Source organism: Camponotus floridanus, unplaced genomic scaffold (assembly GCF_003227725.1).
Source record: "Camponotus floridanus strain SB8 unplaced genomic scaffold, Cflo_v7.5 scaffold15, whole genome shotgun sequence".
NCBI lineage: Eukaryota > Metazoa > Arthropoda > Insecta > Hymenoptera > Formicidae > Camponotus > Camponotus floridanus.
Genome location: NW_020229270.1, coordinates 2,482,349 through 2,499,025, shown reverse-complemented (window position 1 = coordinate 2,499,025; position 16,677 = coordinate 2,482,349). Strand labels below are relative to the sequence as shown.

General features: G+C 27.5%; 1 protein-coding gene across 3 annotated transcripts; it reads right to left on the bottom strand.

Annotated features, from left to right (window-relative positions):
• Positions 1–374: 374 nt before the first annotated feature.
• LOC105258603 (venom dipeptidyl peptidase 4) lies at positions 375–14,777 on the bottom strand. Of its 3 annotated transcripts, none has more exons than XM_011269952.3 (16): positions 14,516–14,777; positions 12,715–12,876; positions 12,226–12,378; positions 12,003–12,130; positions 11,623–11,834; positions 11,248–11,411; positions 10,971–11,074; positions 7,365–7,485; positions 6,181–6,413; positions 5,762–6,072; positions 2,755–2,924; positions 2,489–2,631; positions 1,803–1,997; positions 1,409–1,569; positions 1,084–1,295; positions 375–836 (listed from the first exon to the last, which is right to left on the bottom strand). In XM_011269952.3, exons 1-16 carry the CDS (start codon positions 14,546–14,548, stop codon positions 687–689), a joined length of 2,652 nt encoding a protein of 883 aa, XP_011268254.1. In that variant the 5' UTR covers positions 14,549–14,777; the 3' UTR covers positions 375–686. The 3 variants fall into 3 exon arrangements, with proteins under 3 accessions (XP_011268254.1, XP_011268255.1, XP_025262358.1); XM_011269953.3 differs by having other exon boundaries at positions 12,715–12,873; XM_025406573.1 differs by having other exon boundaries at positions 12,715–12,907; positions 14,516–14,598.
• Positions 14,778–16,677: the final 1,900 nt, after the last annotated feature.

The window sequence follows — 16,677 nt, the reverse complement described above, 5'->3', positions numbered from 1 at the left end:
TCTTTGTGAAAGAAAAGCTAAAATCAGAGTTTACCATTTTGGAAAATTTAATTTCTAAAAGTTAACTGGATATATATATAATAGAGAAGACAAATAAGTCACGTTGTACAAACATAAAAGTTCTTCGTGAAATGAAGGGCGCAAGTTGCCATTTTCTTAATAATTATAAGCAATAATTAAAGATACTGCTTTAAATATTTTAAGAAACGTACTTATATAATACATGTATGTATATTATATGTGGTAAAATAGTGTATTGTAACGCTACTCTTTCTGTACAGGAAGCGTGGCAATTTTTGTTTCATCGATCTCTTACCATTGTTCATCCTTGGATATCTTTTTCAAGGTATCGTTTTAAATAAATATTAACTGAACTTTTTCATAGACGATTTATTTGATTGGATGATTGATGCGTGCTTTTCTTTTTAACCGGTGTAAACGCATTATAAGTCGCGCACGGGATGATACATATTTCTCATTTCATTCCATAATTTCGAATGTTGGAGTACAAAAAGATGGGCCACACGTATATCCTCTGTAAATATTCTATTAAACGGAACACAATTTGGAGATGTTTAGATTTTCACAATTTTTCCTCTTTTTTCTTTCCTTCTTTTTTTTTACGCAACTTTATGCAATTCGTGTGGATATTTTTTTTATGCAATATTTATCTATATCTCTTAATATTAATACACGCCGCCGGAACCGCCACTGCCGAGTCCGGCTTTTGTGTCAACAGGTACTTGTTTTTGAAAGCAATCCTCCAAGAATTGTTCCATCGAAAGATACAAATGTTCCTTAACGCCCGCCAAAGTATGACTTACATCCGGATAGACCTATAAATAAATCAATAAATAAATGCTTTTAAGAGTTGCAACCTTATAATTTCTTATATAATTATATTCCTTATAATTATATTTTTATAATTTATTATGATTAATTATAATTATTTGTAATATAACAATAAATCTCTCGTCTCAATTAAAGCTTACGTTAAATTTAATTTTAAAAAAGATGTTTTTACATTTTAATTCGTAGAAGTAAAATATATATAACATTTTACAAAAGAAATTGTCGAAATACCTGCTGCCGAAAAAGTATGCCTTTTTTAGCGAGATGACGAGTAAGGGCCATAGATTGTTGGAATTGGACGTTGTCATCTGCAGTCCCGTGTACCAAATAAAACATCTTATCATGAAGATATTCAACTTTGTCATAAACGTTGGATTCGGCGTAGCCTTTGTAGTTTGATGTCACGTTCGGTAATCCCATGTATCTCTCGGCATACGCGGAATCTGTGCAACAATGAGATTTGTGCTCGTAAAATAAAATTATCATGATAAGAAAATTACAAAACGCAAAAAAAATTTTAGAAAAATTTCGATTCCAGAATAACGATCCATAATACCAAAAAGCTCCCAGGAGACGACAGGCGCGACGCTTATTCCGCACTGAAATACGTTTTGCTTTGGATGTGCCAGGACAAGGGCAGCGACGAAACCGCCATAACTCCATCCCCAAACAGCGACTCTTCGTTTATCCACGAAATGTAGCGAGTCTCGTAAATACCTGGATCATCATAAATATATCGAGTATAAGAAATATTGCAAATTAGTTTTACAAATTTTATGGAACCTTTAGGAACTAGTGTTTTATAAGTAATATATATTACTGGAGAATTTTATATATTAAAGATAAAAATGATTAAGATATATGAATTTAAAATACAAAATCTGAAGGGCGCAATATATATATATATATATATATATATATATATATATATATATATATATCTTGCTTACTCTGTTACTTCAAGTTGATCAGCCACTTCTACGGAACCTAATCGGTAATAAACCTCATGAAGCAATTTATAGCCTTGTCCTCCGCTTCCTCTGCCATCGATCTGTGCGACAATCACGTTTTTCCGACTAGCTAAATATGCGTTCCAATCCACTTTAAACATCTCGGTAACTAGTTGCGATCCAGGAGCACCGTATCTGTGAAAAAAAATTAGACATTCTGCAGATAAAAAGATTTTGTATCTTTAACTTATAATTGGTATAAATGAATTATTCAATAAATATAAATACATCAAAGGAAAACACAATATAAATTTTACTCGTTTTCTAGATCTATTATGAGCAAATTAAATAGATCACCATTCATATTTAATTATACTACATAAGTTGATCAGTAATTATATCAATCATCTCATTGATTTAAGATAGATTTTAATGATAGAAAATCTTACACACAAGGCTTTTGTATATGTATATGTATATATATATACATATATATATATATATATATATATACATAATTTTCTTATAATAAAAATGTATAATAAATAAAAGAAATATTAGAGATCAAGCTACTCCTCGATATGATTTATGAGGATTTAAAAAGTTCAACTCTTTTGAGTTTATTCAACATCTGTTGTTTACGATAATAAACACAATAAATTATAATGTATGTAAAATGTGCTTACACTTGAACAACCAATGGATAGCGCGTAATTTCATCTTCCCTCAGCCCAGGAGGTAGGTGTAATCTCACCTGAGCATTGTAACCGCCGCTTATTTGCACAGGAAATGTCTTTACTTGCGGAAGTGCGATGTTTGCCACTCTTTCCTACAATAAACACACATCCGTGAGAAAATACATTAACATGTACAGTTTGAAAAAAATCGACAAACATCTCTAAAGAGAATGTACTTCACCAAAAACCCGCAGATAATTTGAAGCTTAACTTACGCGTAACAATGTATTGTTCTGCAATATCGTGATGAGCCGCGGTTTGGGCATCTCCATTTTGTAGAGAGCCACCGTGGGTATACCAGGTCCAAGACATTCGAGAACGAAATACTCGAAGCTCTCAGGTGGAAAAATCACATTGTGATACTGACAAGGTGGTTCGACGTTCTCTAGAAGTACAAAATAAATCGAAGCCGAATAAGAGAATCGTGCACCTTACATGCATATCAGATGAGCGGTAACACAACTATTTACACGCGCAATTCCAGGCCGGTATCGTTTTGTCATCATTTTATCAGATCATTTAAAAGATATAACAATATATATATATATATATATATATATATATATATATATGTACACCTACAATGTAAATTCTTCAATGATTTCTAGCGTTCCCCACATTCAAATATACATCCGCGCTGTACGCATCCATACATATCATACATACAACACGCCGTTGTATACAGAAAAAATATACGGAATATCCCTCATTGAAAGCAACTGTAAATTATTTGATTAATTTGGAATTGATTTTGTCCTTTGCAAAAATGTCGAAATAGAATTTTCCTAGTTATATATAAACGACTGATATTAAAGATACTTTTAAATTATAAAAGCGCTTTATAAAGAAATAAGGAGAGATGAAATATATGAAATTATATTCAAATAAATTTTTTAATTTTTAGCTTTAATTTTAGACAGTTTAGATTGAAGCTCTATATATAAAGTTAAAAATTGACAGATTGCGACAATGATTATCTTCGATATTTTCGCTGAGAAAATAAACTCAAAATCGACCAAGAAATTCACAGTTGCAATGAAGTATACTTACTGAGGAACATTCTATATATTGTCAACTAACAGATATTGTTTAGTTGCGTACTGTCTCTACCTGATTGATTACTCGTGGGTACCGTCCGTCTCTCTCTGTCAGCACTCACACACAAGAAAATGGTACAAAAGAAGGAGGCTGCGGATTCGAGAATGTCGCACCATCGGCATCAGGCATCGGTATTATTGTCGTGGATTACCAATAAAGCCGGCTGTTAAGAAATCTCTATAAAGGAAAGGACGCGTGACTGTATGATAGGACGACTATGGTCCAAAAAATCCAGGCAGCCTCTTAACAGGACCCTACGCACGCAACAAGGGGTATCCCAAGGATAATCTTTCTCTATCGTCCCGTTATATTTTAATTTGAATATGATTTTGAATATGATTTCTAAGTGTTATTTAAAAATCATGAGTATCTCGAAATATATATATTTCTAGAAAAAGTAATTGAATATTAAACACTATCAGTTATATGTTAGCTAATACACGCGCGAATAAATTTTTACAAGAGAAATTACAATTTAAGGAAAGTAAGAAATATTGTGAATATTAATAACAATATTTCGATCTGATAATTTTCCGTTAAAAAAAATTAATTTTTAACATATCAAATTTATAAAAAAGTTGATATATAATTGAGTATATTATTCGAGTCAAAATAACATTCTAATAAAAGTAGCTGAATTAGGATCGCCAAATATTATATTGACAAAATGCATGTTAAATCTTCATTGTAACGAGAAACCGTTATACTTTATATCATGTTTTCAATTTTTTATATATTTAGCAATTATATATTTAGCATAATTTTCTATTATAATGAAACATTGAAAAAAAAATAGATCTTTTTTTATATGAAAAATCGCGCGATAAGATCCTTTAAGAGTTCTGAGCTAAACACATTTGAAGCACATAAACGATACAACATTATTGACACTGTACACGTATGGTGCGAACAACTATAAGACTTTAGCTAGCGCGCGTTTAGCATGTATAAATTTATACACATCATTAAGTGTTTAAAAATATTGTTGATATATCGTATAAAAAGGCGAAAGAAACATTAAAAAATTGTATGTAAGTATATCCGTGTGTAAGTACTAATATCGAGAATAATAACCATTATATAGCAGAAATATATGATATAATGGTTAAAAGAATACACCGTAAATTTTATTTTTTAAGCAATTTTTCAGCAAAGTATATCTCCTAAGAAACCTGTGTGTAAACCTTTATATAGATTTTTAATCTAATTAAGTTTTTACCATGTGTTAATATTATGAACCTTACCCTGTTTAGAATGGCTTTGTGTCTTTTCCATATTTAAGGGAGAAAAAACAATATTATATAATTTAATTAGTATCAACCAACAAATATATTTTATTATATATAATATATATATAATATAAGGAAAAGCCAGTCAGAAAATTTCTGCGAAATCTTTGAATTAGAAAAGATATCGATAAGACAAAATAAGAGAAATATGAACCTTTTAGTTCATATTTCAAGAAAATAGATATGCTACGTTTTCTAGATTGCGTGCAAAATAAATGTGTTGCCGCATCATAGTGAGTAAGTATAGCAGAATATCAGAAATTATCAATCAATCAATTTGTTACATGTACTGTAATGTGGATGATAGTTTTCTGTAAATAATAAATAAAGAAATCATTTTGCTCTATTTTGAATGTGCAACGTGTTAATTGAGTTTTTAATTGAGATAGTGAGAAAATAATTAAGCGGATCAAAATCAAATAAACATACGAAGATGTATGAATAAAATAAATATAAGCAACATTTATAATTTCATTATCAATAATTTGCATAACCATATAAGCTTTCGTGATATCACAAAAAAAAAGAAAATTACAATTATAAAAATTAACATGCAATATCTATCAGAGTTAGACCAGAGTTAGCATATGCAACAGAGCTAAATATTTAATAGTAGCAGCGTCGAACATATTATATATTTGGAAAGTAGAAAGAAATATAATTGTTAGAAATATAATTGCTAAATGTTAATAATGAGATAGAACATTGTCATAAATATTAAACTTATTAAAATTCATGCAATTATGAAATAAAATCCTATTTCAAATCAAACTCCGAATCAAAACATCTGCGATGCCCATATTGCATTAATAAGGGAAATAATTTTAAAACTCACTTAAAATATTCTTGTTTTTTGACTTCTTTTTGGAGGTATCTTTTGCTTGGCGATTTTCTTTATTGTCGGTATTATCGGTTTGACTCTCATAGTGATCATGATGCAATTCGTTTAAATTGGTTTGATCATTCTGACGAGTATTTGAAGAACTAGTCCGATGTTCGCTTTCGTCGTTGTTCGTCATATCGGATGAGACGGTACATGTGAGACATATAGCAGGATACAAAGGCGATCCTATACGAGGAAGAGTAGCGCTCACACGATAGAGATGTCTCTGTCCCGGTCTCATGAATGGAATACCGATGAAATATCTGATTAAAAAATTATTACTTAAATAATGCCTTTTTATATTAAATCGCATTAATCTCTTTTTTTAATAAACGTACAAATATAAATTAACTAATTGATTACTAACTTACATAGTATTATTCACTTGGTCCCATACCAAAATCTTGACAACCTCAAATTTTCCATGAGTCAAAGGCACTACTTGTTTACGGAGCACATTAGCCCAGATTATATGCTTGTAATTTCCCGCCGGTCCATCTTTTACAGGACTTATCGCAACGTAACTACTACCATTTGCTGAAAAGAGAGGAGCTTCCGGAGGAGTATCCACCCATCCATGACTGTCGCTTATCTTTTGTATTTCCTAAAATAATTTACTTATAATTTAATTATAATTTACGTAATCTTAACATTTTAATCTGTTTGAATGGAGTATATTTATGTTTTTTTACATCGAATATAAATCTATTAAAAAATAAAACGTTGTCAAACTTAAATTCAAAGCTGTTAGACGCAAGCTCATTTAGAAAAGTCTCTCTCTCTCCCTCTTTCTCTCTCTCTCTCTCTCGTCGTATATATTATAAAAGTAAAATTGCAACAATATACATATATACAAAGAAAACAAGAGAGAAAAAAGAAAAAAAAATAATGTAATATTTATACAATAATAATATACAAAAAAATAAAGATACGCATTATAAGCTTTATTATAAATATGACTAAATTAATTTCTGTTGATGTGAATTACAATTTTTATTACTTTTATTTATATATTCCCAAAATAAAAAAGAATTAATAATAAAACATAAATAATACTTTTTTTATAATCATATTATTAGATGGTATTATATATATTCGAAAAAATATTTGAATTTTATTATATTTTTATAACGATATATTCTCTTATTATTATTAATGCGAAATGTTTACATTTAATATTAATTATACTCCACAAATGTAATTAATTGACGGTATAATAATTTATATATTTTCAACTCTTTTCATGATATTGCATTTATATTAATATAAATCCACTAAAAGCTTTGTCTATCAAGTTTTCTTAATCATATGTTACTTTTATTTGCTCACTATAATATGTGTGTGCACGTGTGTATACGCACACGCGTATATATAATATAAAATGATATAAAAATTTTCTAAAGATTCTAAAAAATGATATAAAAATAATACAATATCAATCGTACAATCATAATAATATAGGTCATAATATTGCTCGAAAGCCAATCATTCTAATAATTTATATGGATTATTTAGATATATCCTATATAAGCGAAAAAAGATGGTACTTACGAACCTGACAGTGCCACATTGGATTCTTACAGATGGTCACCAATGAAAGATTCTGGGCGCGCGTCAACCATGTTATACAGACTTCTGTCTGAGATACCCAGGAAGCAGTCGAGAAGTAATGATCTCTGAGAAATATAAAAATACATTTAAAAAAAGATTTGAAAGATAACGGAAAATGTTAATGAAGAGCAAATAAGTTTTTTATAAATATATATATATAATATATATATATATATATATATATATATATATATATTACTTTATTTATTTATTTATTTGTAAAAAGACATGGTTTAAAAGAGAGCAGAGTTTATTATTCTCTCCTTTTGAAAAAGAAGAGCAATTTTCTATGATTAAAATACTCTTCTATCTTCGAAAAATATTATTATGATACACGAGACGCTTTGTATCGTTATTTTCTTGTTCAATTCGCCGTGCGAATAAAATAAGATGAATATTATATAAATAGTGCGTAAAAAGCAAAATCGAACAATATAATGTTACAAAATATTTACTATAAAATAAATCCATACAGAATATTCTATTTCTTATAATCTATTTCTCACTTAATTAATTATTAATTTAAGAAGAAATACAAATAAACAAACAAAATACAGTGATATATACGACGAATGTTTAGTAAAATAAACACTCACTTTTTTATAGAATATTAGCTACAAATATATTGTTCCGATATTTCTATTGTAATATCTTGATTTATAAAAGATTCATTTATTTATAAAGATATCTTATAAATATGCTTATATTTAATGCTTCATAATATTATTAAATTAGAATATAAAGTATATGATTTTTCCTATTGATTTAACATAAATAAAAGCTTCTTGACATGTTATAAGAGAAGGAAATCATATTACAATTCATATTTTCATCAATTATTATTAATTCGATTATTATTTATTATTAAGTAGATAAAAATACAATTTTGTATATATATATATATATATATATATATATATATATATTTGATTTTTCTATATATATTTGATATTTCTCTCATATTCTCTCATTTATTAAAGTGAGTTACTGTTATTTAAAAATTTATATTTATTATTATTTATTATTAATCAATATTAAATGTTGATTTTAGAAATATTATTATCACTTAATTAAAAATGTTTAATATCATAATTTAAAAAATTCTTTATAGAATGAAATGAAAATTAATACATTATTATTAATAATATTAATACATTATTATTATTAAATAATTACACACACACGCGTGCGCGCGTGTGTGTAAAAGATATATAGATACAATAGAGATAAAATCATCTTTTGATAAATTAATATGTTACATATAATACACAGAAATAAATAAATTAATAATTATATAGAAATATAAAAAAAAATATTTAATAGATATAATTAGTATCTTTTTTTACGTAAAGAAAGAGTGAGAGAATAATTTTTTATCTCACTACACGTCTTATTTCTTTTTAAATGCCTATTAATAATTAGTGAAAAAAAATTTTTTAAATAGAATATTCGGCATAAATTTATTTTGCGTTAAATATTTCGTACAGGCACGCGTTTATTGTGAAAGTAAGAGATAGTCGACCTTAATCTTTGTGGTGTATAGCGTATTACTGTTTACAAGGGGTAATCACCTTGATATTCGCGCGGTAACACTCGAACAATATGGTAATGGCATGACGGTTTGTTTGCCGTAGTAATATTTTAATATTATCGTATATTCTAAATTATGATTGTAAGGTATCAACAAATATCACACGTCTTTCGTTTCTTATAATAAACGTCTTTTGTGACGTATAACGCGTGCTATTATTTGTATAAGATTTGTAGTGACCTTGTTATTCAGACTTAATAACGTTCTACATACTGTAGTAATATTTGAATAATATTGTAGTACGTCTCTCGAAGTACGAACGTGTACAATAATAATCATGCCTTTTGTGTATAACGCGCTACTGTCTACCAGACGTAGTCATCATTCGTGCGACGACACTCGAACGAGAAGGTGCGAGACGCTTCGTGTGCCGTGGTAATATCTTAGTAAAATCTTAGTAATATCGTAATAATATCTTTCGAAATACAATTGGAATATTAATAATTATTAAACGCGTTTTTATAATAGCGATTATTAACTCGCGTGATTAATAGATTCTTTTGATTAATGAGTCGTAAATATAAAAATAATCACTAAAAAATTAGAATTATAAATTATTATTTTATTCTCTTCGATGTTTATGATAATAATTATTTCTGTGATTTTTCTTTTGGGAAAAAGAATTGGAATAGATCAAATTAACATAAATATAATTCGTTTGTATTAATAATACATTTATTTTGAGAAATTATGTTTGAAATGTATTATCTGTGTAATAATAAATTTTAATTTTGTATATTTTCAAATGATACATCTTGCGTCTTAATTAATTATTTAACTCGCGTAATATCGTGTTACATCGAGGAGAAATTGCTGATGTCAATCTAGAATTTTTCGATTATTAACTATCGCGAAGTACGGAACGGATAAATTCCGATCAAGTGTCGCAACGTGTTTAATTAGTAAATGCAATCATTAATTGTTAATTATCTCTTATCGATTATATATTATATTTTCGCGAATGACTGTTAGTGCCATGAAAGGACAGCAAAAGATGAACAAGAAAGAAAAAGAAGTTCCGAAGATGCATCGGGCAACGGCGGAGCAACCATGGGTAAGCAACATATAATTTAATTTATTATATATTTAATACTTGTGAATTAATTGCTCGTTCATTTCGATAGTACTAATTTTATTTTATATCATTATACGTGCAGTGTGCATAAAATATTCTAAATTTTATTTCAAACAATACTTAAAAGATATGTGTGAAAATATTTTTATGTATAAATTATATATAAAATATTTTTTATTTTATGAAGTATAAAATTCGTCATTATTTAGACAATTGTAATAAAATTTTTTCTAAGAATTATGTTATTTTTGTTAAATATTAAAGAAGTTTAAAGAATATATTAAAAATATATTACATATTAAAAATTTATAATTGTTAACAATATTTATTTTTCTTTGAAATATTAATTATTTTTAAAGTAATTTTATACACATATGTAATTTAGATATGCTCTTATATTTTACAGATCGACGTCTTGCGTACTATAACTCCGTCGCTGCGCATCATACTGGTGAGTGAATTTTTCATTTCATATAATCTTAAGATAAATTTATAAAAATTATATCAAGAGCATTATATTAAAACAATATGTAGGAAAATTTACATTAATTTATTTTATAATTTGATATTATTTTGCGGTGCGATATTAATCTAACAGACCAATAGAAATTCAAATTTAAATACTTATATTTCATTTGATGATTTGTGTCGTGATGATCATATTTTTCATTGACACATATTTTCAATTAATTGACGACAGATGAAAAAAGTTTATCTTATTTGTATATATATAGCTTTTTATATTTATTACATTCGAGAATATATTATGTATTATTAATAATTTCTCAAAGTCAAGTTCGATCTCATCCTTTCAACATTTCTCAAACAGAATCTTATAGATTTATTATTTATTATAAATATTTCTAGACAGATAAAAAACTTACACATGCTCGATGATAGATGGTGGTTTCACTATCTTTGTACGAATATTTTTCGGGTCAGCTAGATCGGCAACATACAATCGTACCGAAGGATTTGGTGTTCCTGGCTAGAAAATAAAACAATGTTAAATAATGCTCTTTTACTTTAAATAATGCTTTACTTAAATAATGCCTTTTTACTTTGATGTTATCAATGAATAAAGCGGTATAAAAAATTTGATTTTATTAAACATTAAAAACATATAAAAGATTAAAATAATTTCTGTAATATATCACATACCTTAGGATACCGTAAAGATCGTATATCAGGATACAAAGCTTTATTTCCCTCTCCAAACCATGAAATATGCATTTCTTCTACGAGAGAATCATTGAACGAGGCGTAAAGCATCATATGACTATGTGGCGACATCCAGATTGCCTCTCCGCTATGTAATATCTCTTCTATAAAAAATAAAATAATAAATATTATTATCTTTATTTATTCAATATATATATATATATATATATATATATATATATATATATATGTAGGTATATCTTTCAAAAATTATTTCAAAATTGTGCTCTTAAAATATTAATTTTTCTTTCTTGTTACTCATTGTCTCCAAATCGCGCATATACAAAAACTAAACAGAAAAATATTATGTTTTACCCTCGTATAGCCAATCTGGAACGCCATTGAATAATATGCCAGGTACTGCGGTATTTGTTACGCGATATCCGATGTTGCTCATAGGACTTGTCCTATAATAAATATCGTAATCCTGCACCATGATGAGTCCATGCCCACTCGGAGCCCATTGCGCTAGTAAAAGATATGGATGAACATCTTTTTCAGGATGAGGAGTTAACATTATGCACTCTCTGTAAAGCCATTCATAAAAATTTTTAAATGTCAAGTGCGTTATTTAATTTAAGAAGATTTAGTTTAATCAGCGATATATTAAATAAAAACTACCATTAAGACATTAAACGATACTATAAATAATTACAATATTTTATCCATGCATATATAAATTACTTATCACTGACCGTGTCTTGACGTCATAAATGACGTATTGTGCTAAATACGAATAACGAAACAGTTTCTTCACGTTTTGAGCAAGGAGCAAGTATTTTCGATCCGGTGATAGGGAAAATTTTACTGGATTCAGTCGTCTCTGCATAAGAAAGTTATGAATGTTTATTTCCTGACATCTAAACTGAAACAATAGTACAATTGATAGTTCTTACAAAGACATTTTGAAATACTTACAAATGTTTCATTCGGCATTAAACTGTGCGATACGATATTTGGATCCGAAGCATTCAATAAAGAGATGCCACCCCAAATATCTCGGTAGCATATATGACAGTTACTTGTCCAAGATCCATTAAATAATAAAGGAGATAATTCTCCCGAAAGCACCTGGGAGGCAAAAGCGAATCAATCCCGTTTATTTTATTTTTAGAAGACGAGTTGATTTGTGTGAAAAGAAATATTTTCGGTATTTCACGATTATATGTGTATAAATGTGTTTCAAAGATTTAAATAATAACAAAAATTCAATTAATAAACATAAATAGAGAAAAATATTTTTCATACGTATAATCATAAAATGCCGAAAATATTTCTTTTAAAAAAAAAATATTATTTTGTACCTTGTAAAAGTTATAGAACATTTTTTAGCTCTATATTTTCTCACATCTTCCCAGATATTAATTTTAATTACATGTCGATACAAACATGTCGTTCACTACTCACCTCGGAGAGACGTAATCGCGTTCCTCGTACTCTAGGGCCATCATCGGGAGGTGTAAGCAAAGCGACAGATGTAACAATAAGAGCTAGAACCGCGACGATCACGAGTAATGCTATTAAAATCCCACGCCAATTCCTTTGATTCGGGTTGGCTGAAACTAGCTCCTATCACAAAGGTTCTTAACTAATGCTAATGCTAAACAATTAAATAATTATGTTGTGTATATGTTATGTATCTCTAAATTATTATTCACAATAACTTAATGTAATATAAATAACATCATTAATACAAACACATTAAAAATAAAATAAATTTCCATCTGAGATAATGCCATTAATAAAATAAAATTTTAATTTAAAATGCTATATATTTTCTCATAATATAAGTAGAGTGAATTCTCTATAATATAAAGAGAGATTTCTACAATTTAATTTATATTTTATATATTTTCCAAAAGTAGATCAAAACTTTTTTATATTCATCATCCTTATTCTTTTACGAAAAGATAAATGATATACAATTTAAGTGATGTTAATATAAATATTTAAAAGATTCAAACATCTTTTATACGCTTTTTATGACACCTTTAACGTGTTTGTGTTGGCTGGGGAATAAAAGCAGGTAACAAGATGAACTAGGATATGAGTATTAGATCATCGACAAAATTTATTTTAGAAAAAGAGAGAGAAATAGTATGAATGAAACTAAGGAAATCGCGGCATATATAAAAACGTTTTTATAAATACATCTATAACATCATTTTCCAAGTCAAATATTTGAAAAAATTGTTAAAGATCACTGATATCATAACGCTATTGTAGACAAAAGAGTCAATTATAGTTTTGTGTTGCATAGCAAGAGCTAGAATCTAGTCAGCTGCTGTAGCTAAAATCGATAGAGAGAGAAGCTATCTACTGCGCTGTGCGTCAACGAGTAAGAGACGAACGTGTATCAATGTATATCGTGCTCTTGAAAAAGTGGATTTTTTTAGTAATAAATTTACTCCTCAAGTTTAATTTTTCATGTTTTAGAAATTTGATGAATTGCATACTAAATCGAACTCATCAAAATCATATTTTCAATAATACACATATAAAATCGTTACATAGATGTTATAAATAGCAAAAATTTCAAACGCATTTAACGATACTATATTAATTGAAATCAATATTTCTGTATATAATTCTTGATGTGTAGAATAATTTACTATAAGATAAAAATAATATTTACTTTAAGATATAATTTCTCTTAAGGAAAAGTTACTCTAGTGGTGAGATAAAGATTTATTTCGAGCGTTTTGAATAACTTGTTTGGAGTATTTCGTGAATGTATATTACAATGTGTATTAAAAGATTATGTTGTTAACAGAATAATAGCATAATACTTAAAAATAATGTATGACTTTCTGATATGATATAAAAATAACACATGTAAATGTGTCAACTGCTACTACTATACATATTTTTTGAAAAAAATCTTTACTTGTTACGTATTACAAAAATAAATGTTCCATTTATTTCATCAGCATGTATTGATAATACTTGTTGCTGAGAAGCCGCACTTGCCATTTTTAACTAGTATTCACGAGGAATAGTTAATAATACTAACTTACAAGAAATAAGTGGAAAAATAAATGGAATATAATCATTTTTTATGTCTTTGTATAAAAAAATATACTTGTGTAAAAAAATCGAGGAATAACAAATAAATATTCATTTATATAAAATTGGTAAAAATGTTTAAATAAATAACACAGAACATTGCGTGATGTATGGTGGTAATTCATACGACTTAATTAATTACCTCGTCGTCGTAAATGTTATCGTGATCTGCCATCGGTGGTGCGAATCGAACGCTTCGCGACTTTCTCTCGACCTGAGCAGATGCGAAACGACGCGGTCCTTCACGTTTATCCCATTCAATATTATTAGTAATTTCTGCAATTGCAATTCACTCACTCATTCACTATTTTGAATCTATAGTGAGATCACGTTGAGTTACGAATTACTTGTGTCGTACGAATTTTCAATACTGTGCGAGAGATCATCCCTTCCGAGAGATGTTGCAGGCATAGAGTCTGCGCATTCGATAATAGATGCTGCGCTATACGAAAAGGGAGAGAGAGAGAGAGAGATAAGAAAAACAGAAGGAAAAAGAAGGGATGATAAGAGAGAAATCGAGAGAGGATGATAAAAGAAAAAACAAGGATAGACGGGAGAGAAGGAAAGAGAGGAGAGAAAGAGTTTATTTTTATCTTAAACCTTCTCTTAAAAGGATTAAAAACCCAGTATGTGAGAGTATAAAATAATAATTGCACAATTGAATAATGTAAGGTTTAAAATAAATAAAAAATGCACGCGAAAGCGAATAAACACAAAAGTATTTAAAAATTGTTCAACATATATATAGTAAATATAATACAAAAATATATCTATATAAACAGTATAAAATAACTTATATATTAGACAAACACTTAATAGAATAAACTTATATGTAAAATATATGCAAAAATTTATGTATATATATGTAAACTTATATATAAATAAATTAAATTTATATATGTAAAGTTTATTCTACAATAGTATCAGATCGGAAGTTTAAAATAAAAGAGCTTCAAGAGTTCAAAGTAAATGTATAACATATAATGTTAATATTGAATTTCAAGAATGCTCTTTTAACTCTGGTGTATATTTATACATGCGTTTGTATATACTACGTTTCTTACTCTGTATGATGTGTGTATGTATATGTATGTATGTGTATATATGTGTGTGTGTTTCTCTAATTCTTTTTTAAATCGTTAATAAAAAATTTTTTATAAATAAATTTTTAAAAAAGAATAAAAACTTAGTAAAATTGCAGTTTTAAAAATCGATTCGTTAATAATTTTTTTTAATAATTAATATTCTTCAAATGGACGATTTAATTTCCTCCACTTCTCTTTGTAAAACATAATAATTTAAAATATATAGTTCGAGAACGTGCAGAACTTAAAATATGGACAAGTATATAGTGTAGAAACATTTCCTCTCCTATCTAGATAGATAGAATTGAGAAAATTAAGTCTTCTCAATAAAAAAAATAGTAATCTCTCTTCTGGCATAAAAAAATTATATAAAACTGCCTTAATTAATTGCAAAATCAATGCACATCTAAATTAATCACCAAAGAAACAGTTCTATATCAACAATTGAATATATTATAAATTAATTGATAAAAAAGTTCGGCTGCTTATGATATATAAAATTTTCGCAACTCACACTCAATTAAAATTAAAAATATAGGATTATATATATGTAGCATTTACTTATCGGAATACTAAACATACAAATAAATATGTAGAGAAAACTAAAAATAAATAATTAAAAAAAGAAAATAAATAATGAGATAATAAAAATAAGAAACAAAATATAAAACAAAAGCGAACGTCATGAATTAAAATAAAAATAAAATTGAATAAATAAAAAATGTTATATATCCGCGCGCGCGCACGCGCGCACACGCACACACACACACACACACACACACACACACACACACACACACACACACACACACACACACACACACCACACACACACACACACACACACCACACACACACCACACACACGCATACATAGTTACATACATATGGGCGCATATACATACATACTATATACAAAATTATTTTCCCGGAATAAATCAACATTTTTGTTACTTACGAATTTATTAATATAATGTAAAATTGTGTACAGATGTATCTGTATGATGAATCTTATTTTAATAATATACATCAAGTCTTTATAAAAAATTAATAAATAAGAAATTATAAAATAGAATGATTAGAGTTCTAAAATAATACAAACTATTAATTTGAACTACTAATCATGTACAAATTAGATTCTATATTAAGTTATATACATTATGCTAAAAAAATAAAAATCAATCATCATATAAATTTGGAATATACTTTACAAAATTCA

Bases quoted from the DNA above. Each gene is read 5' to 3' on its own strand.
- LOC105258603 (XM_011269952.3), bottom strand. From the start codon at position 14,548: ATGGCAGATCACGATAACATTTACGACGACGAG. The intron at 7,486-10,970 runs GTAAGTTTTTTA...TATATTTCTCAG, and splicing joins CCATCTATCATCGAGCATGT to AGATCATTACTTCTCGACTG. The intron at 2,632-2,754 runs GTAAGTTAAGCT...TGTTTATTGTAG, and splicing joins AGAACAATACATTGTTACGC to GAAAGAGTGGCAAACATCGC.